Source organism: Mytilus galloprovincialis, chromosome 7 (assembly GCF_965363235.1).
Source record: "Mytilus galloprovincialis chromosome 7, xbMytGall1.hap1.1, whole genome shotgun sequence".
Classification (NCBI taxonomy): Eukaryota; Metazoa; Mollusca; class Bivalvia; order Mytilida; family Mytilidae; genus Mytilus; species Mytilus galloprovincialis.
In genome coordinates, this window is record NC_134844.1 from 50,297,011 (window position 1) to 50,323,562 (window position 26,552).

At 31.2% G+C, this 26,552-nt stretch overlaps 1 protein-coding gene across 2 annotated transcripts in view; it reads left to right on the top strand.

The window, feature by feature from the left end:
* The window catches only part of LOC143083210 (uncharacterized), a 38,358-nt gene extending 19,152 nt beyond the window's left edge, over positions 1 to 19,206 (top strand). The window contains exons 1-3 of one of the 2 annotated variants that reach the window (XM_076259458.1): positions 5,662 to 5,742; positions 12,093 to 12,221; positions 16,553 to 19,206. In XM_076259458.1, the coding sequence (XP_076115573.1) occupies positions 12,149 to 12,221; positions 16,553 to 18,180 (1,701 nt within the window). In that variant the 5' untranslated portion in view covers positions 5,662 to 5,742; positions 12,093 to 12,148 and the 3' untranslated portion in view covers positions 18,181 to 19,206. Of the gene's footprint in view, positions 1 to 5,661; positions 5,743 to 12,092; positions 12,222 to 16,552 lie in introns of those variants that run through there. The other variant, XM_076259459.1, reaches the window with a different exon arrangement.
* The last annotated feature ends 7,346 nt before the right edge of the window (positions 19,207 to 26,552 follow it).

Below are 26,552 nucleotides of genomic sequence, written 5' to 3' on the forward strand. Positions count from 1 at the left end.
AAGAAAATTCACTCGTGTCAATGATGTGTTGATATACAAGAAAATGAAAAAAATGAAAGTATATTCAAATTGTATTTGTTGTTTTGGGCTGGTTTTAAATATTTTTTGTTTATGCATAAAATTATTCAATCATTTAGGTAAATACATTTAAATGACTACACAGATTTGAAAATGTTAGATAAAGAGAAGGAAGAGCACATTTTTTGTTAGAACATTGGAATAATATAATTTTCAAGTATGTGGTATAAAGGGGGGAGATAAGTACCCTAGTAAGTACCTAATACGTTGGCATATTGTTGGCACAATGTTGGCTTATATTTCTTTATTTGCATGAAATATCAATGATATTTTTTTTATAAACACTGTTTAAAAAACTTTGAATTAGGCAAAATATATATATAAAAATGTCCATCAGATATTGATTGAATATTGCAAAGAAATATCTCCTCGACATACAATTGTTCTCATTTATAAAACTGTCTATTTAACGTTTTAAAAACATCAGCAAAGAATATTTATTATTCATTATAAAAAATATTTACAAAAAATGTGTTTATATTAGCAATCAAACATTGGGACGAAAAATTATTGATAAAATATCATTAATGCATAATTTCTGATGTAAAAAAAATGTCTTTAAAATATATTTTGGTAAATATTTTTGAAAAACATATATATAACCAGTCAATAATATCATGAAAATATTATGTGTTAGCTGCATGGGTCTACGTCGATGAGTAGAGTTGAACATATTCATCACACTCACCGAGCTACACGAAGGACTAGATAGAATACCTGTACCATCTATTATGTCATTGCAACCATATCATGCATATGGTGTCGCAGTTCCCAATCAGGCCGTTACTACCTATGAGGCAGGGGAGGCAACTGCCTCCCCTGAATTTTCTACACCCAATTTTTTTTTATAAAGTAATAAAATGAAATATTGACAATATGTACACGAAGAACTTGAATTTATATTATAAACAACCTAAGTTTACAGTTTTAACAGTGTTCTCATGATACGTGATATATGTCATTTTCCGGATTTTTGATCGATAGTGAACCGTTTCAGTATTTGTTTTATTTTATTTTTTCGTGTGGCCTTCCGTCTGTTATTCAGTATTCGTACGAGAACACATATATGAAACTTTGCTTTCGACAATTTTGAATAAAACTTAACTATTCACATTTATTTAGTAGCTCAATTAAGCAGAGGAAGTTCCCTTTGTATTGTGGATCGGTGAATCAGCTGTTGGATCATTTTTTAACGTCTCCCGATCGTACGAGAACATTTTGATCAATGCCTTAGTAGTTAAACACTCCCATTCGTTGTAGAAGGGACTTTCTATACTAAGTATATACTAGTATAGAAACTTTCAAAGTCCCTGGTTGTAGTTGTATACATGTCTGTTCAGCTTTCAACAATATTGAAATTCAAGGTCCTCGATAAAAAAGATATCTTGCGTTCTAACACAAGTGAATAAACTAGGATCCTTTATAAAAAAAGTCAATGGAACTGAGGACAGGGGACCTTTTCATATTTACCTGAATTTGTGTATATATATTGAGTTACTTAGTTATTGTCTTTATTTGTTTTTGTTGTTGTTATATGTCACAAACTGTATAGTTTATCTGGCAATAAAACTTTGAATTGAATTATGATATCGCTTTATATGGGTTTTTTTAACTTACCAGTTTGATTTCTAACAAAAATATCTTTAAATACAGATGATAATTGTTTGCATAAAAATTGCTTCCAGGATCCAGCAATACTATTGTTTCTTAAAGTAAGGAAATCAAAGGAAAACAGGTCATTTTTAGCCACTGATTTTATTGAGAAAAAAATCTGCGGTCACAATGTATTTAATGTTAATAATTATAGGTCAAAGTACGGCCTTCAAGACGGAGCCTTGGCTCACCCCGAACAGCAATCTCAGCTTCTTTTTGCATAAAAATTGCTTCCAGGTTCAAGCAATACTGATGTTTCTTATTGAAAGGAAATCGAAGGAAAACGGGTAATTTTTAGCCATTTTACTGAGAGGAAAAAATCGACGGGGGACTGCGCCCCCCAAACCCCTGCCTCCCCTGAATTGGAACCCTTGTTACGGCCCTGCCAATTGTCTATGGATTTTTTTGGAAAAAAAATGTTTGTTTCCAGTTTTGGGAAAAAAAAATAATTTGTTTTTGACCCTGAAAAAACAAAATTGTTTGTTTCACCCTCAGCTGCCACTATGTGTAATGCTAAAATGGAAAGAAAAAAATTCTTTTCAACTTGTCGCCCAAAAAATAGATTGTTTTTCGCCGAAGGCGAATAAAAAGTTTGTCCAGAAAAAAAATCCATAGCCCCCCCCCCAGAAAATCAAATGATTGCTGCCTTAATGTCTTATTAGTCCAGTCAATCTAGCATAATTTGTAATTGCAACAGAAGATTTTTAAGTTTTAATCTTAAGCATTATACCCCAAATATACACAAAAAAAAGTCCCATAAAATGTAACTTGAGGAAGACTTCCAAAATCACCATTTAAAAATTCCTATGGATATTTGAATAAAAAAAGGGAGATAACTCTTGCAATAAAGGCAGAAATATCAATAAAAATTGATACAAAATTATAACTTTACCACTTCTATTCATCAGAATATATTGATTCTTGATTTTTTTTAGCGGTCTTTAGAGTATAACGAACAACTCTAATGTGTTTTCATATATTTTATTAAGCTATAATCTAGATTTCGTAATTCATTAGTTGACCATTTATTGAATTTTTCAACATGTCAAGGTAAAGAATCTCAAATTTAATAAAAATAATTAAGCATGTTTTCTTCTTTTTGTGGTTTAAAGTTTCTTTAGGTAAGTAATTTGCTGAAAAAATATAATATACAGATATAAACAATACCAAATTTTCACATTATTTTTTCAAAATGGTTACAAAGCTTCAAATTTTCAATTTCTTTAATGAAAAATGCATGAAAAAAATAAAACTACCAGTAACACTTCGGTTTTGTACATTTCATGAGCAAAAGATTTTATAATTTAGTCAAATACAAACTTATAACCCATGCATCAAATTGTCATACTTTACATAAATTTCAAGAAAAACAACCAAAAACTGACCAAAAAAAAGACTCTTTTTTTCAAAAGTTATCCCCCTTTCCAATGTTAATTTCCATAGGAAATTAAAAATGCTCATTTTGAGTTTTCCGCAAGTTAGATTTTATGGGACTTTTTTCTGTGTATATAAAGGGCATATACTGCTATAGATTAGAACTAAAACATTTTCTGTTGCAATTAGTTTGAGGTTAAATCTTAGTTGGACTATATCTATGAGGCACTGGGGCTACGGTTACATGGAAATGTAACAATAATAAAAATATTACTGTTACATTGGAGACTAAATACCGGAATGCATTGTTGGGTAAGGAACCGATTAATTACGAATGTAACAATAATTATTGAGGCTTTATATTGTTTCAGTTTCGTTTAAGTTTAATAATTCTAGCGTACATTGCTGTTTTTCATGTAACAATGACGCAATGTAACCGTAGCCTCAATAATTATTGTTACATTCGTAATAAATCGGTTCCTTACCCAATTTTGCATTCCGGCAATTAGTATTCAATGTAACAATTATATTTTTATTATTGTTACATTTCCATGTAACCGTAGCCAGTGCCTATTTATGACCGCACATATACGTTTTTTAGCCGTCCTTTCGTTTCACCGACGTCCGTGTACCAAATCGCATAGTTTGAACACTAATCCGTGATCTTCCATAGACGACATTTGTCGATTTACAATTCAGATCATCATAACCAGACTGGCGGATTTAGGGGGGGCAGGCCCCCCCTCCCCCTTTGGGAAAAAAATGGTTGCTTATATAGGGAATCACTGAAGCGTGACTGGAGAGGGCCCCCTCTTAGGTCAGTCCGTGGGCCCCACAAGTTATGAAAATTTCTGGATCCGCCACTGATAACTTCTGGTAAAATATGACTTCTTGGTTAAATTGCTAGGGAATTCAGTATCTGCTATTAAGACTTCACAAGTTTTGCAGCCTTTGGTCTCAGATTTCGAAATGCACTTCTGTACGTAACCAATGATAAAGCTGTATGCATGGTATATAAACTACAGCTGTGAAGCTGTATATATAAACTGAACATCTGTAAAGCTGCATATAAACTACAGCTGTAAAGTTATATATATACTGAACATCTGTAAAGCTGTATATATATAAACTGAACATCTGTAAAGTTGTATATAAGCTGAACATCTGTAAAGCTGTATATAAACTGAACATCTGTAAAGTTGTATATAAACTGAAACATAATATATGCACTTTCTTTTAGACGATAAAAAAATCGAATGATTTTGACGAATCACGTAAATTTTTTGCCAAAAATAAGGGTAACGATAATTATTTGAGACCTCTAACGAATTACGATAAGGATATTTGGACGAATCACGATAAGGATATTTTGACGAATCACTGTAATATTTTAATCAATTTGACGCTAACGGTAGCTGAAAATGACCGTTTGACGCCTGACGGCAAAGGACATTACTACCCTCGTATATATAAAACTGTAAAACTAGAGATTAAAACTATTTTATATAACTACTGCACATCTGTTAAGCTGTATATAAACTGAACTTCTGTATATAAAAAAAAAAAAAAAAAAATATAAACGATCATAAACTATAAATGTCATATCAGACAAGAATGACATGATGCAGGAAGGGGAAAAAAATGCCCATCAAAATACAAAAACGATTTTATCTTTCTGAAACACAAAATGCATTTAGCTCTTATATACATATATATAGTGGATCCCAGGCATTAAGACTTCCCAAACTGCATAGGTAAGTCTGTAGACTGTACAGATGGAAGGTTTGTTTTTTAGGTGAAACTACTTCCATATTTATCCATTTGTTATGATGTGTACCTTTGTGTACATTTTTACAGAGTTTGGCAAGTATTAACATAAGTCTATAAATGCACTTACTTTATTTATAGTGCCTATAAACAAACATTTGTATTATGGACGTTAATTACCATGATTACCATCTTAATATTTTCATACTTACTCATGTTACTGAAATATATCTCACTTTCAATAAGCTTCTGCAAGAAATCATCACATGCTTGAACTCATCTCAATAATAGCGAGCTCAGCGCGAAGGGTAGAACATTAGAAAAGCTAGAAATTAGTACACAACTAACTATTGGATGCTATAGTGCCTTGATCTGTAATTGTCAATGTAAATATGAATGCACTGACTTTCTCCATCTTGTAGAGTACATTAGTAGAAAACTTTGTTTTGCGTTGCATATTAGACGTAACACACTATTATTAACATTGCAAATAAAAAGAAAGGGTTGCTTGCAACCACTCAGTTAACATGGTTAAAGGCGTGAATATTCAAAATCTAAATCGTCTTTTGTTTTAGATTTTAAACGTGTGAGAAACATTTAGTGGGTGTTATATACACGAATATATTTATTCTACTCTGAAACCAGAGGTGTGCCTTTCAAAGACAGGATATTCATTCAGGGACAAGACAAGATAAGACAATGGGATCTCTTTTTCGGAAAAAAATACACGTTTGAACCGATATCGATAAAAACGTTAATGTACTTTTCTGTTTTAACCAATCATTGCAAGTGACACATAGCTACCATATGTCACAAAATAGGTCTATTGGCTTCGTCAAAAAGCAGAACAAACCATAGTCAAATCATAAGGTTATTTAAGCATTAAGCTTATGTTATACTACAAAACAACCATTACACATATAACAAGAGTTACACTATTGTCCTGACAAAGTCCGGACCGATATGAAAATGCTAAATACTTTTTTGGGAAAAGGTTGAAAAGCACAACACTATTTTCTGAACAAAATACACGAACACAATAAAAAAAAGCCTTGCCAGACATCATAATTAATTTATTTGGAATAGCCAGAGATATGGATTAAGAGGTTTTTTCAAGGGCCCTGGAACTCCCCCCCCCCTTTTTTTTGGGGAAAAAAATGGTTGATTACATACCTGTCAACTGACCCGTATTCTGCGGGTGTGACCCGAGATTTTCACAATTCTGAGGGATCACCTGGGACACCCGCCGGGTCATTGAATAACCCGGGAATTCTGAAAATGACCCGTTTTCGCCCGTATTTCTTAGCCTTGAGATTGAATACATAAGTAATATTCCGTTGAAATACCGGCAAATTCGTAATTCTTCCATGAACAGGAAGTTCATCTAGCTGGGTAAACTGTCAAATTAAGTGACCCATTAAGTGCATGACTTCACTTGACAGCTTTGGTGTCAAACAGACTGTTAATTAACACCAATTACCTTAGCTTTAGCTCGTAAATAAATTGCACGGTTGTTTTACAAACATATTTCAACTAGAGTTAATTCCCCTTTTTTGTCACCATTCAAAATTATTCCTAATATTTACGTTTTTTTGATGAAAAGGATTAAATTTCCAAACAAATAAAATTCAAATACATATTGAAATATTACTTTTCATTATTTTTATACCTTTATTTAATTTTTTAAAAAAAGATGAAAATTATTTTGTTCATCTATATTGTCCATTTGACTTCTATATATTTGAAGAAAAAAATTCTTAAAAATTCATTTTTATAAATTAATATTTTTTTCCTTGATGTATGTTAAAATATGATATATATAAGAACTCTGACTATTAATTTCATAATTTTTGGTCAATAATTAAAGTTTCCCATTAGGTCTCTATGTTAATTTTATTTTTTGAAGTGTTGATTACCTGATGGAGTAAGTATAAGTAGTGTAACGGCCTTCAAACCAAAACAAAAACAACATGACATTGTATACATGTGCTTTTAATGTTGTTTATTTGTACCATGTGACTATACTGATTTAAATATTGAAGGACACCAATGAAAATGATCATCACTTTATAGTTTTGATTATTGATTTTATATCATTATATAAGTTAACTTACTATACACAAGCTTTGCATGCTTTTAGCATGGTGAGTTGTATAACAATGCAAAGAGGCTCTGAAAAGTTTATTAAAAAAACAGACTAAAGTTAATATACATTCAGTTATTTATTTTAAAATGTGCAAAATGCACATCTTGGAAGCAAACAATTTTGGAAAATAAAAAAGATGTTTTTATAGTTGGTAAATTCTATCATAACTCATGTCCACTAACATAACATATGAAGGTAAACATATAAAACAATATTCATTTTCATATCCTTTGCTTATTAAGTACTATTTTATTAGTTTATACTATATATCTAATATTTTTTTAAACAGAAAATTGAAATTGCAGTTTCCTTTCATATATAGAACATTTGTGACAATCTATGTTTGTAATCTAAGTTTGGTTGATGGTCAGTAGAGGTCATCTTAATTTTTAAATATACAAAGTCACATGGTATGAATAAACAAACATTAAAAGCACATGTATGTTGTTTTTGTTTTGGTTTGAAGGCCGTTACACTACTTATACTTACTCCATCTGGTAATCAACACTTCAAAAAATAAAATTAACATAGAGACCTAATGGGAAACTTTTTTAATTATTGACCAAAAATTAAAAATTATTAAAAGTCAGAGTTCATATATTAGGCCACGTTTTTTTAATTTGTTGGTTTACAGATTTTCCCCATGAAAAAGTCTGGTCGGTCGGTCGGGAAAAAAAAACAGAAAAAAAAATCATCTTTGAAGACAGAAAAATATGCAAAATCAATATATATTTCACCTTTCTAACAATACATGTATATATATGTTTGTTATGCTATTTTATCATCATTTCTTAAATTTTAGTTTGATGCAATATTATTGCTCAGCTGTTATAAACATCGCATGACATTGTCTAATAATATACAGTAAAAAAAAGGGGGTGCACGGACAAAGACGAAATTAAATCGTCATTTCCAAAACAAGAAAAACAGATTCGCGTAGCTCTGAATCAATTCCAGAAAACTTGGTGAATAGTGATCTTCAAGCACGAAAACTGATAAAGAAAAAAATGTAAAACATTGTACAAAAATAAGTTTCAACACACGTGTCAAAAACGTAATAGACTCGTCCACTGGAAAAACGAGATTATATCTGTTGTCTCGCATTCACGTTTTTTTATCCAAATGAACGATAATTTTTTTATTATCCATGAAACAAGAAAATTTTAAATGATTTGTTAATATTCAGTACTTGAACTTGATGCCTTCATCTGTCCACATTTGGACAAGTCTATTCCTATGAGATGATGCATCTTACGGACTGGTGACAAATAAGGGAAACGCACTTATTATGTAATTTGTTTTAAACACAAGTTTCGTTTTGCAAAATTATTTGCGCAAATGACATTTCAAAGTCAGTTATCTAATCTAATAATGTCAATTTTTAGAAACGTAAATTTAAACTGGAAGTTTTATTTTTTCACAACAGAAAGTATTATAAATTTTGTCAGTGATTAATACATTTCATTTCATAAAAAAAGAATACTTCAATTATTTTTCAGGGATAATGCATTTGTTAGGGTTGGCAGGAATAAAAAAGCATGAAAAGGCAATTTTATTTTTATTCTGGAAATCGGCAAAATGGGGTCGGCGGATCCGTAAACCAACAAATTAGAAAATCATGGCCTTAGCATACAATGTACATCGATGAAAAAATTATTAATTTATAAAAATGAATTTTTAAGAATTTTTTTCTGCAAATATATAAAAGTCAAATGGACAATACCTACTTTCACTGTATTACAATATTTTATTATAGTCTAATTCCAATCATATATATATATATAGATTATCAAGACGTGTTATAAGGCTGAATAGCTGGTCTCAAATATTTTATATTACTATTGAAAAATATATTTTATTAGTATTTCATGTTTAAGGTAAAAATACATCATCACAATAAGTAAAGAACATAAGACTGATACAAAAATTCTATCAAAAGCCATGGTGTAGTGGTTAGTGCATCGGACTACTAACACAAAGGTTCCTGGTTCGATTCCCGTTTGGGATGAAAATTTCAGGAACTCAATTTTCGGCTCTCCCTTGACACCATTTGCGAGTATGGTCTTGAGGAAACGATGATAGTCCGTCGGAAGGGGACGATAAATGGCTGACCCGTGTTAAGAGAGAGCCATATCTCTTGCACGTTATAGACACCCTTGTAGATTTAAAAAAAGAGTAGGCTAATGCTGCTACAAGGCAGCACTCGCACCCGCAAAGTGGAAAGGGATTAATATAAGTTGCAAAACTTGTTTCCCAATCCACTATAAATAAATATGTTTAAACTAAACTATCAAAACTTATGAAAGTGTAATGAAGTAATAATTAATATGATATTAAATTACTTGACCAAGTGAACATGCATTGATGTTTTGGTAACTTTGATTTAAATTATAAGAAAAATGTACCCTAAATACTGAAATTCAGCTCGAAAAAGTTCGTACGCGTTATGACCTGAGATTTGATTCTTCAATGCAGGTCATGACCTGCATTTTCATTGTCACAGGTTGACAGGTATGTTGATTATACAGGGAATCACTGAAGCATGACTGGAGAAGGTCCCGTCTTTGGCAGTCAGTGTCCCATCCCTCCTTTTTATGAACATTTCTGGATCCACCACTGCAGAGTCATTTTAATCTGTCCTTCTTCTTCTTCTTTAGATTTCTAGCGTAAAGTAAAGTAAAGTAATCTTTATTTAAAGTCAGGGTTGAATATATACATAATAACAAGGAACATGAGCTCTTAAGAGCTCTTTAACCGACTGATATTTAAAATAAACAAAACATACATGTAATAACATCAGATACACACAACACAAACATATGGATTAACATATAGTGATCCTTCAATTATTGAAGATTATTGGCCGGGTTTTCGACTTTCAGTCAGGGGTACTACTTATACAAGTTAATTTTATTTACTTGAAGAAGTAAAAATATACACATATAATTAAATCATTTGTAAATTAATAATGTTTAAATTATCTCCCCTTAATTTTCTCAAACATTTACTTGTATAAGTAAATTTTTCTTACAATCCCACAAAAATCCTCAAGTTTTGAGATGTAAAATCATGCCTTTAATAATGATTTTTCCCAGGTTTGCTCCAATTTTTTATTTAAAGTTCAATATTCCATCTCATTAATTCAGCAAAGAAACTGATTGATCTTGTATATTTGTGCAAGGCCTTCAAAAATTGCTCCTTTGGGGCTTGTAAATGAGCAGTGTTATAAAGATTACAGACAAATGGGATTTTCATTGTCCATGAAATTACACTTGAATGATTAGTTAAGACATCTGCATAGGGTACATAATTTAAAATTCTATTAGAGCAAAGAAATCTTTAGAATTCAAGAAAAGAAGAAAAGATGACTTTTTACCTATAGATACAAATAAATAAAATTCACTTGTATAAGTATCCTAAAAATTTAATTATATGTGTATATTTTTTTTTACTTCTTCAAGTAAATAAAAATTTCTTGAATAAGTCGTACCCCTGACTGACTATAAAATTTATAATTTACACTTTAAATTTAGCAACAATAAATAAAAAATAACAAAATAAAAAAATCAACATAACGTATGTACATTTGAAAAAATAAATTGTGATAAAACTATATACATTTGATAACAGAATAGTTAGGGATAGAATATGGGGATGAGAGCATATTCTGAGATCCCTGTACTGTACTACATGATACTATTTGTTTTGGTAGATGATTCCTATTTATAACAGTTCGTGGATAAAATGAATATTTATAACTGTCTTTAGATGTTTGTATTTGCCTAAATGTGTGTCCCAAGTCAATCCACCCACCATTTAAAGACTATATGGTCCAATTCAAAAACAATATTTACAAGGGATAAAGATTACAACTTAGTTGTACCCATGCAAATTGAACCTATTTTGACAGAATTTTCACCTACAGTTATGTTCATTCATGATCCAGACAAAGGTTTCCTTTGTGTGTTTATTTTGTAGATGTATCCTACTATATACATGTACATGTACATGATGTAGTTCCATCAATTTTATTTTGAATCAATATTGAACATCATGAATATGTTGAATCAGAAATGGGTTTTAACTAACTGAACCTAACCAAATGAACCATAAATCTGTAATGGTATGAATGGTATGAATGAGGAGTACAATATAAATCATGATTATAGAATGTGTTGTGTATAAAAAGTGGAAAACTAGTACATTGTAGATGTCTTCACAAATTAAAAATGTAATGATGGAATGACAATGAGGTCTTGCATATATACCATGATGTTGCAGAAATACAGTGCAAACACCTATGATTAAGTACATGCTTAATTGTTACATCCATGTTTAAATTCACATGATCATCTGCCAAAATCTAATACTGATGTTTTGTTTTATTTCTTCAAATATTTCATTTTGGAATAATTTGACAAAAGTGCATGCATACTAGTAATTTCAAAGAAATAGGGCCACACTTAAAAATATTTTGGTTTGCCCAAACCCTGCCCAAAGGTTGAGACAGTGGGTAGGTAGGAAGGCATTTTCTTTTTTTTTCTTTCAAAAAAAGAAATTGAAGTATCAGATGTTTATTAGTCTTCATGCCTATCTGATAAAAAAAAAAACTTCTTCAAATCAGAACAATAAAAGAATTTGAGTAGGCAGCTTTTTTCTGGGTAGGTAGCGTTTGGGCAAACAAACCTATTATTTATTATAACCTAGATGACTGTCACATTCATGTTGCCTTTGACATATTGTAATTGCTAATTTTTAGCGCACTTTTTCTGACAGACAAAAATGATAAGATTATTGAGCACTACCTATTGTTAATTCAAGTTTGAACTGCCAGACAACTTCTGTAAGTAGTTATTACTCATTCATTTTCTAAATGATGAACTTTACCATTTTTAAAAACTTTTGCTTATTATCATGATTATCTTGAAATTATAATAGATAGACAGAAAATTTAAAAGCAAAAATGATCAGTAAGACATGAGTCAACAAAGTCAAAACCTTCAGAGGACTCCTTATTAGAGTTATTGTGGCCTGCGCTTTAATTTTAACACATATATGCATGTATATATTTCAGGACCACTAACTGACCCTTTGTGAAGCTGTGCCTATTTGGATAGTGGATACAACATAATGTCACTAGATACTTGGAGTGAAGTTTGTCTTAGCATTACCAATAATGTCCAAGATGAAGAGATCTATGAAGGTACATAAAATTATGTCATCATAAAAAATGTTGACAGGATGAGTGAACAAAATCATGAGAATAATGATAAATATGTTGTGGTACATGTATACATGTGACATGTGTATATACATCATTTACATTGCCCCATTAACCATGTTAATATGGCAAAAGTCAATGACCATGGTTAATTTGCCAAGAAAACATGCAGACATTATATTAACCAACATAAGGCCACGGTTTTTTAATTTGTTGGTTTACGGATTTTCTCCATGAAAAAGTCGGGTCGGTCGGTTGGGAAAAAAATAAAAAAAATATCTTTCAAGACAGAAAACTGATATGCAAAATAAATATATATTTCACCTTTCTATAATAATATGTTTGTTATCCTATTTTGTCATCATTTCTTAAATTTTAGTTTAATGAAATATTATTGCTCAGTTGTAATAAAAATTGCATGACATTGCCTAATAATTTCCCGTAAAAAAGGGGGTGCACGGACAAAGACGTAATTAAATTTCATAAAGGAAGACAAATTCACATAGCTCTTAATCAATTCCAGAAAACTTGGTGAATAATGATCTTCAACAACGAAAACTGATAAAGAAATAAATGTAAAAGCGTGGTAAGAAAATAATTTTCAACACATGCATCAAAAACGTAATAGACTCGTCCACTGGAAAAAATGAGAATATCGGGTTAATCTGTTGTCACGCATTCCCGTTTTTATCCAAATGGACGAAATTTTTTGATTATCTATGAAACAAGAAAATTTTAAATGATCTGTTAATATTCAGTACTTTAACTTGATGTCTGTCCACATTTGGACAAGTCTATTTCTATGAGAAGATGCATCTTACGGACTGTTGACAAATAAGAGAAACGAACTTATTGTGTAATTGGTTTTAAACACGGGTTTCGTTCCACAAAAATATTTGTCCAAACGACATGTCAAGGTCATTAATAATTGATTTATCTATTTTTAGAAACGTAAACTGGAAGTTTCATTTTTTCACAACAGAAAGTGTTATCAATTCTGTTAGTGATTAATGCATTTCATTTTATAAAAAAAGGATAATTTATTTATTTTTCAGGGATAATGCATTTGTTAGGGTCGGCGGGAATGAAAAAGCATGAAAAGTCAATTTTATTTTTATTCTGGAAATCGGCAAAATCAGGTCGGCGGATCCGTAAACCAACAAATTAAGAAATCCTGGCCTAATGAGCAAGAGATTTGTCAAGAAAAAAAGTTCAACTGCTTTTTTCGCTTTAAAATTTACTTTTAAATCATGAATATTTACACTTTCTTACCTCATAAGATTTTTTTTGTGTGAAAAGAGTTGTTGGTCTTAAAAAATCTCAATCATTGTAATCAATACAGATAGATATTTATGTAAAAATGGGGACCAGGCAAAAAAAACACATGATAACCTTCCCAAATTGGTCCAATGTTTTTCAGTTCATTTAAAATATTTTTTATTGACACAGTTTTGGTTTGCAACAAATTTTCAAACAACCCTTCACTATGTTAATCACTTCGTGTCACAAATCTTTACTGTGATTTGACGAAATAGCGGAATATATGAAAAAATCTACAAAAAAATGTAGGCTCCTATAAAAAACATTTGTACAAAAAAAAAACAACTTCAAAATGAAATTCTCGATGTTTATATATAAATCAGAATACATTCAGTTAAAGATGGTGAAATGATCACTTAAAATTGTTTGGATTTTGTAGGCTTAGCCTTTTATGCATGAGTATCGGTAGGGAGATATCAGTCTTCACGATGAACTTAAAAATCTACAGGCCCAGAGCTCAATTTTTGAAAATTTTTAGTTAGATTCTGTTGGCCTGTAGATATGATTTTTACAGGCCCGAGAGCAATTTTACCAGCCTGGGCTGCCTGGGCTGCCACTCAGTGTGAAGACTGAGATATCACTACCATATTTAATCATTAGATCTACATGTTCCAAGTCAATAAGGCAATTTTATAGCTTGAGTGCTATAAATATATCTCATACACCAAACTTTTCAAAGGGTTATAAGAATCTTAAAGAGTAAAATATACTATATTTTTGTCCATCTGATGAGTTAAGCCTTTTTCAACTGATTTTTATACGCCCGTCAAAATTTTGACGGGACGTATTATGGTATACAAATGTCCGGTGTCCGTACGTCCGTCAGTCTGTCTGTCCGTCTGTCTGTCCGGCGTAAACATGTCTGTAACTTGAGAACGACTTATCTAAATTTCATGAAACTTAATATAGTTGTTTTTTATGATGGTCAAATGATCTGTATACTTTTTGGTGAAAATAAGATTTAAACTTTTTGAGTTACGGCACTTTGTAACTAAAACAGGGGTGTGTTTTTTTTCACATGTCGCACCGTATCTCAAAAACAATTCTTGATTATTGCTTAAAACTTTACACACTAAATCTTAGTTATATTAATCTTAATATCTGTATACTTTTTGGTGATGATTCAAAATTTCATTTTTGAGTTATTGAGTATTTTGTAAAAAAGGGGGAGGGTTTTTTACATGTCGCGCCGTATCTCAAAAACAATTTATGATTATTGCTTTAAACTTCACACACTTCTTTGTTATATTAATCTTAATATCTGTATACTTTTTGGTGATGATTCAAAATTTTATTTTTGAGTTATTGAGTATTTTGTAAAAAACAGGGTGGGGGGTTTCACATGTCACGCCGTGTCTCAAAAGCAATAAATGGTAATTGCTTAAAACTTTCTCAGAAACTATTTATGATTATTGCATAAAACTTCCACACAAGACGTCTGGCGTATCATGCGCTCATGGCGCAGCTGTTTATTATAGTTCGTTCTTATGTTGTACTGTTATACCACTGTCCCAGGCTAGGGGGAGGATTGGGATCCCGCCCAACATGTTTAACCCCACCACGTTATTTAAGTATGTGCCTGTCAGAAAGCCTGTAATTCAGTGGTTGTCGTTTGTTTTATGTGTTACATATTAGTTTTTTGTTAATTTTTTTATATAAATAAGGCTGTTAGTTTTCTCGTTTGAATTGTTTTACATTGTCTTATCGGGGCCTTTTATAGCTGACTATGCGGTATGGGCTTTGTTCATTGTTGAAGGCCATTCGGTGATCTATAGTTGTTAATGTCTGTGTCATTTTGGTCTCTTGTGGACAGTTGTCTCATTGGCAATCATACCACATCTTCTTTTTTATATATACTTGACATAATGTCAAAATATATATATTGCAAATTTAATTACTTGGTGAAAGCTGTATGATATAGATTATCTCCCTTTGGTGTCTGTCCTTTATTAAATGGCAAACAATGGATGTGAATAAAGCAACTTAATTGGTTACTGCCTTTAATACAGTATTTGGTAGAAATCTTCATTTGAACATTCTACAATGTTCTATACGATAAAATTGAGAATGGAAATGGGGAATGTGTCAAAGAGACAACAACCCGACCATAGAAAAAACAACAGCAGGTCACTAACAGGTCTTCAATGTAGCGAGACATTCCCGCACCCTGAGGCGTCCTTCAGCTGGCCCCTAAACAAATATATACTAGTTCAGTGATAATGAACGCCATACTAATTTCCGAATTGTACACAAGAAACTAAAATTAAAAAAATACAAGACTAACAAAGGCCAGAGGCTCCTGACTTGGGACAGGCGCAAATTATTTCAACTTATTTCAACACTCTGTTTTCCTAAAATGTATACATTGTATATGGTCTTACACATACAATTTGTAATGAACATGTACATGAATGAAGTGTTCTTAGTACATTGTATCTATGAATCCCAGCTTTCTGAAATTTAGTTTCCAGGTGTGAAGCATTTTTAAATTTATCACTAACATGACTAAGAAGTTTACTTTCAACTGAAAACTTATTGAAGAGGTACAATTAAAAGTATTTTTATGTTCAGCTTGCAAATATTTCATACCTTTGATAACTATAATCATTAAACTGAAATTATTATTAAAAAAAGATTTTAAAAATAAACATGTTTATTATATACTTAGTAGTAAATACAGATAAATTGTATGTGTAATACAGTCAATGGCAAGCGTGCTGTATCAGCCACTCGTGATGATATAATATCAGCACGGTTGCAAAAGCTTTATCACACCTCTAATCTGTATGACGTCACGTCATCGATTGCAGTCACTGTTGCAACGGCTTTATCAAATCCGTATCAAATCCGTAATCTGTATGACGTCATGAGAGCTCTTGGGATTAAATTGGTGTCTTGGGTTGATACGGATGCGATATTGAAAAAGCCATATGATATTCTCTATTTAACACAGTCATGACAGTAGCTAGATTTAACTCTTTTTACTTGTACAGATATGGAGAAAGCAAATACTGTCCAAGCCATGGAAGTTTCTTGCAATGGACAGAATATGGAAAATGAATCCTATGAAGATACTAGACTTGATGGAAAGGATATGAATGTAAAATCCATTGAAGATGATATACAAGATATGAAAAATGAATCTGTCAATGATATTGGTGAAGATACAGAAAATATATCTGAAAGAAGAGATATGGAAGAGAATTTGATTGAAGATAAAGAAAAAGATGAAAAAGACGAATCAATCAAAGATGTAGGTAAAGATGAAACAGAAGATTCTATAGAAGAGAAAGAAAGAGATATAAAAGATGAATCAATAAAATATAAAGGAGAAGATGTTAAAGATGAATCCATCAAAGAAAAAATAAATGAAGATATAAAAGATGAATCAATTGAAGATAAAGAAGGAGATATAATGGATGAATCCATTGAAGTTAAAGGAGAAGATACTGAAGAGAAAGAAAAAGATGTAAAAGATGAATCTTTTCAAGACATAGCTGATAGTTCTTCTGATTCTAGTGAAAATGAAAGTACTGTAGATCCCCTTTGTGAAAAGTGTGGGAAAAAATTAGGAAATAGGGTCCTCACTAAAAGTGTTTCTAAAGTTGATAAAAAAAAATCTAGAGTCCTTTCTAAAAAAGATTCTCAAGTTGATGCTGAAGATACAAGTAATATGTGTATAGCTTGTAGGCAGGACCTTTTGTTCAGAAAATCTGTAACGGAGTTCATTGACCCAGAAACTGAAGATAAAACATTTATGTGTAAAATATGTCAGAAAATATTTACAACTCATTCTTATATAAGGAGGCATGTTAATAGGCATGCAGGAAAAAGGAAATATCCATGTCAAATTTGTGACAAAATATTTACTCAAAACTCAGACTTAAGAAGACATGCAAGGACACATACAAAGGAAAAACCGTTCTGTTGTAGTACATGTGGGAAAAAGTTCAACCAAGTATCAAACTTAAAAACTCATTGTCTCATACATGAAGAACAAAAGCCATTTATGTGTGATCATTGTGGTAAGGGGTATACACAGTTAGCAAACTTGCAAGCCCATCTGAATGTACATGAAGGTCATAACACTTATGTATGTGATTCCTGTGGCAAGGGATTCTCTACAACTTCTTTGCTGAAATCTCATATGCGAGTCCATACTGGTGAACGAGCATTTTGTTGTAAAAAATGTGACAAAAGTTTTCCTACCAAGTATCAACTTAAAAGCCATAATCAAATGCATTCTGGGGAAAAACCCTTCAAGTGCCAAGTTTGTGAGAAAGGGTTTTATCAGAGTTGTGACTTGACAAGACATAAAAAAGTACATACAGGTGAAAAACCATATAAATGTAAGAAATGTGGTTATACCTGCGCACAAAAGTCATCACTCAAAATACACGATAGATCACACACTGGTGAAAAGCCGCACTGCTGTGATGTATGTGGTAAAGGATTCGCTCAGTCTTATTCTCTTGTATGCCATATTCGAACTCATACAAAAGAAAAACCATTTGTTTGTAGTTTATGTGGTAGAGGGTTTGCACAATCTGCAAATCTTAATTCACATATTGCAACACACAAAAGTCGTAAAGACAGTGAAGTAGTCCCACTTAATTCCTAAATGAAGTGTGATACGTTGGAGATTTATATGAACAAGTTTGTTTTTAAATTACATGTATATACATGTATATGGTGCATATACATTTTGTACATGTAAGATGAAGCCTTTTTAATCAAAATATTTGCAATCTTAAGAATTCTCTATTGTTTTCAGATGATCACTTTGATGAAAATTTTATTTATTTAAAAAATTGGATATTCTCATTTATCGAAAAATGTATATACACTTTTCTATTATTATTGTTTCTATTACAATATAAAAAGAAATGAATTTCACCTTCAATTTGTTTGCAGTTTTGCATTATCTTTCTTCTCTTGGTAAATTAAGGTATCAAGCCTTTTCTATTAATAAATTATGGTCACTTAATCAAATGTTATCAGTTTTCTGAATTCAAATTTTGAGCATGTTAAATATTTTTCTTCTGTATTATTTATTTTTACATGTTTATAGATAGTGAGTTTGCTGTTATATACATTAAGTGCATAGAGGAATTATATTTGTATACATACTGTCAAAGAACTGTTGTACTAAAAAAATACATTTACATGCAAACACAGACAGGTACATGTAAATGACAGCCCACAGATAAAAATGAAATTATGTGATCTAGAATGAAATGTATCTATAAATAATATAGTAGATGCTTAAACTTTGTTATCAAGTGTTTCACAGCATTGTATGTGATGAATTTTACTGAAAGCTGCAAATATTATCTTCATTGTTCTTATCAATATATGATTTCAATGACAAATATTTTCAATGTTTCAGTTAAAAATATGATTTCTTCAGAAGAATTTGAGCACAAATTGGAAAAAATATAAATAGATAGACATTTATAGTAAAAAAGTCTAAATGTATTTCGTTGCACTTAATGAGAAGCAAGAAATATACTTTGAAGGCCCTTTTAACCTGTTAAACTGATTTCTTAAGTATTTTTTTAATTCAATATTTATAGTGTGTTTGAGTATTTATAAATGTATATACTATATATAAAAGTATACAAAGTCATTAAAAATGTTATAAGAGCTGTCGTTTCTACATAATTCCTTATGATTATTAGTTTCTACCAACGAGGTCACAGGGGACTTAAATAGGTTTACACTCAAATATTCAGTTTTCTGCTCTTTCTTTCTTCATGTTTTATGATATTGATTTGATAATTGGTATTTAGTGTTTACCATGACAAGTTATAGAGAAATTTCGAGTTTTGTTCTGACCAGTTGATTTTGTTCAAAGTAATAGTCCTTGGACTTGGAAAATTCACTCAAATGATCAGTTTCCACACATTGTTGCATAATGCCTGAAGATATTAACTTGGTATTTGTTATTTAAATTTAGATTACACCATGACAAGTTATAGATCATTTAGATCAAGTATAGAATTTTGTTCCAGTATAATGAAATTTTAACTGGTACTGGAATATTTGTTGCCATGCTATACTCTTTTCACCATTAAATATTGAATTGAAATTTCCATTACACATGTTTTAAAATCATCTCGTCATTAAGACCACACAGTACGATAAGTTATCATTTGTAATCCACGATTTTTCTGACAGTCGCCTTCTTGTCACTCGTTGTCTATATGAATAGGGGAAAAAATAGTATAATACAAATTTAACGTGGTGGCTTTTAAAGATTTTCTAGATTTTCGTTTGTTTTAAAAATCCAAATTAAACATGATGACTTTTTATGGTCGTCCAGATTTCAACTTGCTTTTTGGATTATTTTATGGTCCTTCAAACAACATTGACGCTGTTCCTAAAAATAGAACATACTCGTAGGGTTATTATGTAAGTTTAAATAGTTCTTTCAATTTATGTAAAATCTGTTAAGATAACAAAATTAAACAATGTCAAGACCTGCCTGTATTTTAAGCCCACATCACCGAAAGGACAAGTTCGAACTTGCCGTCCTTTAAAGATCTTTAAAATTAAAGCTTTTACAAAAAAATTCTTTAAAACTCCTTTGGACAAATTGAATGAAGTTTAAGCTTCAATTATTCTTTAGGTATCTAGTAAAAAATCTAGCAAAACAAATATGTCTGCCAATCCTGCCAGCCAACAAAATGACCACTAAGGCTATAACAAGATGATAGGGATGAAATGCAAGGACACTGCTGTCTTTAAAACCATTGACGATAGAGAAAATCAGACCATACAAAAATGTTCAGAATGTCACTCTACATACTGGTTATCTTGACTAAAATGGTGTAGGACTACTCAATATTTAGGAGTTTATGATTGACAATGTCAAACGACTCATTGTAAGGGTTATTATCCTTAACTGACTCTTTTGACCAGTGTATAGCTCGTCCAACATCAGGTAATCTTTTGCATCACTTGGCACCCGTCGTTGTTTGTCACTTGTCTTCATTTAACGTTTACAAAAATCTAATCTGAAACCAAACTAGGAACCAAACGTAGCAACATTCAGTATTAATATCTAGTTTAACAAAATGTGTCCGATGATCTTATTTGTCTACCAAGATGGCCGACACGGTAAAGTAGTAGAACGGCTTTGTTAATTTCTGTGTCATTTGGTTTCTTGTGAAGAGTTGTCTCTTTGTCAATCATACTACATCTTTTTTTTGATAGTAAACGTTTTGTTGTATCTTTGAAACTGCTATATATAGAGAACTTTTAAAACAATTTTGCCTTCTAGTATATAATGTTTTGCATGTGATTCTCCTTAGTGAAATAATACTGACGACCTACACCATCCTTAATAAGACCTGGCAGTACTAGTGAAATGATCAAACACATTTCAAACAACATTTTTTTTTGCCAATTGCTGCACTTTACAGGTAAATAGGAAAAGAAAAATTTTATGAAATGATTGGATACAATCAAGTGTCAGTACTTCAATAGAATATGTTGATACAGTTAGAACTGATTTGGCTTAACGCTGCCAAATCAACAGAATAACATCTAAAGCCAATGTTCCTTTCGAGAAATATCTACATCGTCCAAACGACATACATGTAACATAAGGCATGTAAGGCACTTAAAAGAATTCACCTTATAACCATGGTTCAGCGGTATGGGAACCAAATAGACTAGCACATATCATCCATAGGGTTTTGGTAACTAATGCACACTTTTTATATTGGAACAAACATCAGTAATATATGAATATTTTGAAAAGAGATAATGCATAGAACATCGATTTTGGAGTAGACCAAGTGGTCTCAGTATTTCAGCTATAGTATCACTAGTCTGACAACACAAATTGTGAATTTGATCATCACACGTGGTAGGTGTTTTTTTCCAGTCTAAAGTGACTAGAATGGTACGTGGTTCTCTCCAAGCACAATACCATGCCTGCTTTCTCCATCATTACATTCAAACTCCTTTGTTTAATAGGGACGATCCGAATCAGATCACCTTCCCTTGTATTTCTTTGTTCTGCATGCTTTGTTTTGTTTTGTAACATTTTGCTGGAAATGTTGAGCAATCTTTCAAAACTTATGTAAAAAAAACTCCATTATATTTACAGTGTCTATGCGGGGAATCGAATCAAGAACTTTAACATTTGAATCCAAGATCCATACCTCTAAATTATGATGACCAAATACAAACTCACTGATAATTAACCATATTCAAGGATATCCGGGTCTTATTAAGGGTAGGTAGTATAAAGAAATATATAAAGTATATGATAATAATGTACAGCAGATGTTTTGAATCTATTTGAATTTTAATGTATTGATATGTTATGCTAGGCGCCTTCAGTATCATTTTATTGAATCCATAGGTCCAAATATGTTTTATTGCAATTGGAGTGATATTTGACACTGCCGACGCACTTTTTTTTTAATTCACATATTATGTTTTAAGTGATACAGAACAAAATCTCAGGACATTTTACAAATTCGCACTGAAATATACTTACTGAATACAATATCTAATTGCAACCCCTGCTTGCCGTAAAAGACATATTGTTTGGGTCTTGATAATTACCTAATATATTACTTTGTGTTTGTCTTCATTAATTAAAAAAAAAAATCTTCTATGATACTGATGAATCAATCTTACCCAACATTTTTTGCTGAATGATGTTTAAGAAAACTAGTTCATATTTGTGTTTTCTGTTCCTGACTTTTGTCCATCATGATTTTAGAACAAGAGGATACTATGTAAATCATTGTCTTATACTTAGAAAATCATTAACAGATACTACAAATCAGAAGAGGAAAAATATTCGGGACGCAAAGAGCTATATTTTTTGTTTAATAATTACAAAATTATCAGTTGACTCATTAACAGTTGACTCATTAACAGTTGACTCATTAACAATGATTAATAGAAGAGGTATTTCGGTAATTGTAGTAATTTAGTATTGCAATAGTATTTCAAAGACAAATTGAAATACCTGGTCCAGCTTTGTTGAAAACAAAGAATGTCTAACATATTCACACGCATGTAATTGAACCAAAAAAATAAAAGCCCTGATTCAAACAAAAAAATGATCCATTAAACTGGCATTATAATGATTATCAAGATGCTTGATTTCTTGATTGACAACACAATTGTTACGTTTAGAGGAAGGGAGTTTCAACAAACGATTATAATTCCAATCATGCCCATGGTAACCAACTATTCTCCGCTTCTTGTCTTTTTGGTCCATGTTATTTAATATGAGGCTGACTTCATACAGGCGATTCCTAAGAAAATTGAATCATAATCCTTTAACATCACTTTCAGCTATATAGATAAATGACGTCTTCTCACTGGAAGTTTGGTGACTATATATATATATTAGTGTTGTCAAATCGTATACGTTTGCCTAACCGGTTACTCGTATACTCGTTCGACCGATTAACCGGTTAACCGATAGTTGAAGGCCTTATCAATAGTACCCAACATATAGATATAAGAAGATGTGTTATGAGTGTCAATGTGACTACCTTCCATTCAAGTCATACATTTACGTTTTTATAATACGACGAATTGAAGTTTGTCCTTTGGTATTATAAGGCATGTCTGTGAAGATTCCTGTCGATTGATGACTGTTAATAATCAAATACACGGTATCAACTATGGTGTTTCTACTAACTTCAGATTGAAAAATTAAAAAAAAAACCGCCTTGATCTCGTAGATTTGAATATGTCTAAAACCGATGATTCTTTTATTATCTGTTGTCTCCGAAAACGATGTGGAGTGTTTTAATCTAAATTGAAATTTTTACAGATTTTTAGTTAGCATTCCGTTTAAAGTATGACAAAGACTGCACATTTAAGATGTAGGTCTACACAATATTATGAAATGAAATAATGAAGTAAATCGTAAAATTTGATTTTAAGCTACTGTTAAAAAACATGTAACTATTTATGTTTCCTTAAGATCTTGCCCCGAGCTGAAAGACAAGTAAGTTCTAATTAATTTTATATTTTTGAATTAACAATAACAATCAATATACTGGACAATTGATCTGTTAAATTAATTACCACGACGACAATTTTTAAAGAAAACATAACTATTTAATGATTTCAATCAAAATTTATATCAAATCTATTAAAATTGAAAATAAGTCTGGTTATCCGGTTAGCGTTTTTGGTATTCGGTATTCGGTCGTTCGAACGGTTAACCGGTTAACCGTAGACAACACTAATATATATATGTAGAATGCTAATATCATATCGAACTTGAAATAAAGAATATCTTGAATAACATGAATAACCTGTGAAAAGTGACAATGAGGGTCGGTTGAGAACAAACTTTTCGACAGTAGAGATAATTTCAGCTTCCCTATTGCGAACTTTCCATTTCTATATAGTATTTAAATTCATTTAGCGCCTGCGAATGGAAATGTATGTTCCATTCCAGCAGCTCCTGCATATGGATGATATATCCCCCCCCCCGTTGATTGATATTCTAGGGCTTGGTGTTCTTATCATTATTTCCTTGATAAATGGTTGCTGCTTATGCTTAAAAGGAAACTATTGCACCAAGAATTCCAAATAATGCAGTTAAAATCATTTCTTCAAATATATTTCTGGACGCCATCGCGAGTTGATTTATTGTTAATAAATATCTGTTTCACAAATGACGACGGGTGTATGCCAGTCGTAACCAAAACTTAGTTGTCCTTTTCTCGAAGTTGCCTACCGAGTTATACCTATTACCGGGTATGTACATACACACACAACGTCCCGTATGCCACATTTGAGCAGGAACCGGTTTTCTTTACTGAGAATCGGAGATCATTTACAGTTTTTGGTTGGTTCCTTGCTTCTTAGTCTTTAGTTTTCTGTGTTGAGATTTTGAATACTGTTGTTTTGGTCTATTGGTCTATTGGTCTTCTGGTAGACTTTTCGTTGTCATATTAGTTTTGAATAGCTTTTTTGATACTTTTCGCTTCGTTTTGTTACTCTTACAGCTTTTGTTTTCATTTTGGCAAGTATTTCGCATCTTCTTTAAGAAGTATTGTTCCTTAATTATAATTTCTGTATTATTTTTTTTTGTTTTTTTGTTTTTGTATGTTTTTTTGCAAACCAAAATGATCCGAAAGATAAAATCTAAAAATAAATTACCCTGACCAACTTTGTCAATCGAATCCTTATGAATGTTTGTGCTCTTTGGTGACATTTTTCACTCTTTGCTGCGTACTTGGCAATTATCTTGAAATATTCTAAATATTCTGCAACCAGAAGTACCGTAACTGTTTTCCTCTCTTAAATTATTATTTTTTAATCAACGTTTTGCGTTGTTAACCTTTTTAAAACCATACTAGTTAAAGTAATGATGTTAACAGCAAAAATGGTCAGAAACATATATACTATTTACAAAAATAAACAAGTTTATCAACAAGAGAGACATTTTCGTAATTGTCACCGACCCGTTAGTCCCGCAGTCCTTATGTCCATGCGTCAGTCAAATTCATTTCCAAATGCTAAATCAAATATTATATATCTAATTGCAAATAAAAGAACAGATTAACAATGAAAATCATTTATTTCAAATAAACATTATTTGTGTATTCATTGCCAAGTCTTAATCTTTAACAACTACCGCTTCCATCACAACATAAACCGTCGTCATATTTAGGCAGACCTTCACATGTACACTGTACCTGTCCTTTCATTGTTACAGGACATACCATGGGTATGTTACATCCTACTTCTACAAATATACATTCATATTTTCTATAGATGTGTTCTTTTATTTGTCTTTGTAATTATTATCGTTTACTGTCCATTTTTGGTAATATACTTTTTTTTTTGCGTAGCTCGGTATTTATACATCTCGCTATTGTTTTACATTGGTATGGTCATTTTGGTTTATTCTTGCCTTTCGTGTTTGCTGAGTCTGTATGCCATTTTGTTTTACTATTTTGATATAGTTGTTTTATCTTTATAGTGATTAAGATGATAACACAATGTTGACTGTTGTACCCCTCTTTTATTTACATTTTATCTATTATATAAAAAACAAGATGAGGTATGATTACCAATGACACAACTATCCACAAGAGACCAAATTACATAGAAATTAACAACTATAGGTCACCTTACTGCACTATTAAGTGGCTGTCTCATTGATGTTTATGTGTCTACCTTTATAAATATTAATTGAAAACAGATGGCAATGATCAAGCGACATCGGAGATGAAGTGTAGATAAATTGAAGACAGTTTTAAGTACGTCTTCATATTATAGATTGGTAGAATAATGTCCAAATTTTTAAAATGAAAATTGTTATTTTTTACATACCCGGTTTCTTCACTGAAATGTAAGTGACATTTTTATTTCGTTAAAAAGTTGCTTTTCTTTATTAAATATAGATTCTTCCTCTGCATCAAGTATGAAACGATATGTATTCACTCGCGATAGTTAAATTTTCAAATTTAAAGAACGACAGTGGATAAATATAATATAACGCTTGTTATATTTTCCATGTGCTTTTTCTTTAAGATAAGTTGGCGTTTGGTGGTTTGTCTTGTCTGTTGTGCTGTGCAATGCTTTATGTAGTCACTGTAATTCCTTTGTGAAGTATACGAATTATTCTAAAACATGTATGACTTCATTCATCAAAACATAAATCTAACCTTAACTGCAACAATTTGTAATTGTTATCTTCTTACAAAAAGCATAAATTACAAAATAAGATTTTTATTGAATTAAGATTCTTTTTGAAATTTTCAAATGTAAACGGGAAGCTTCCTTTTCTACGCTTGAAAAACATATCAATTTCATAAGTTCGTTTGTTTGAAATAAGTATTTTAAATCCATGCAACCGAGTGAGTAAGGAAGATGGTATAAAAGGCAAATTTTATCTCATATAGTGCAAAATCAAAATGTCGACTATTATTTAGTCTAATCAGAGAAAAATACCTAATGACAATAATGATTGTATAAAAGAGGGACGAG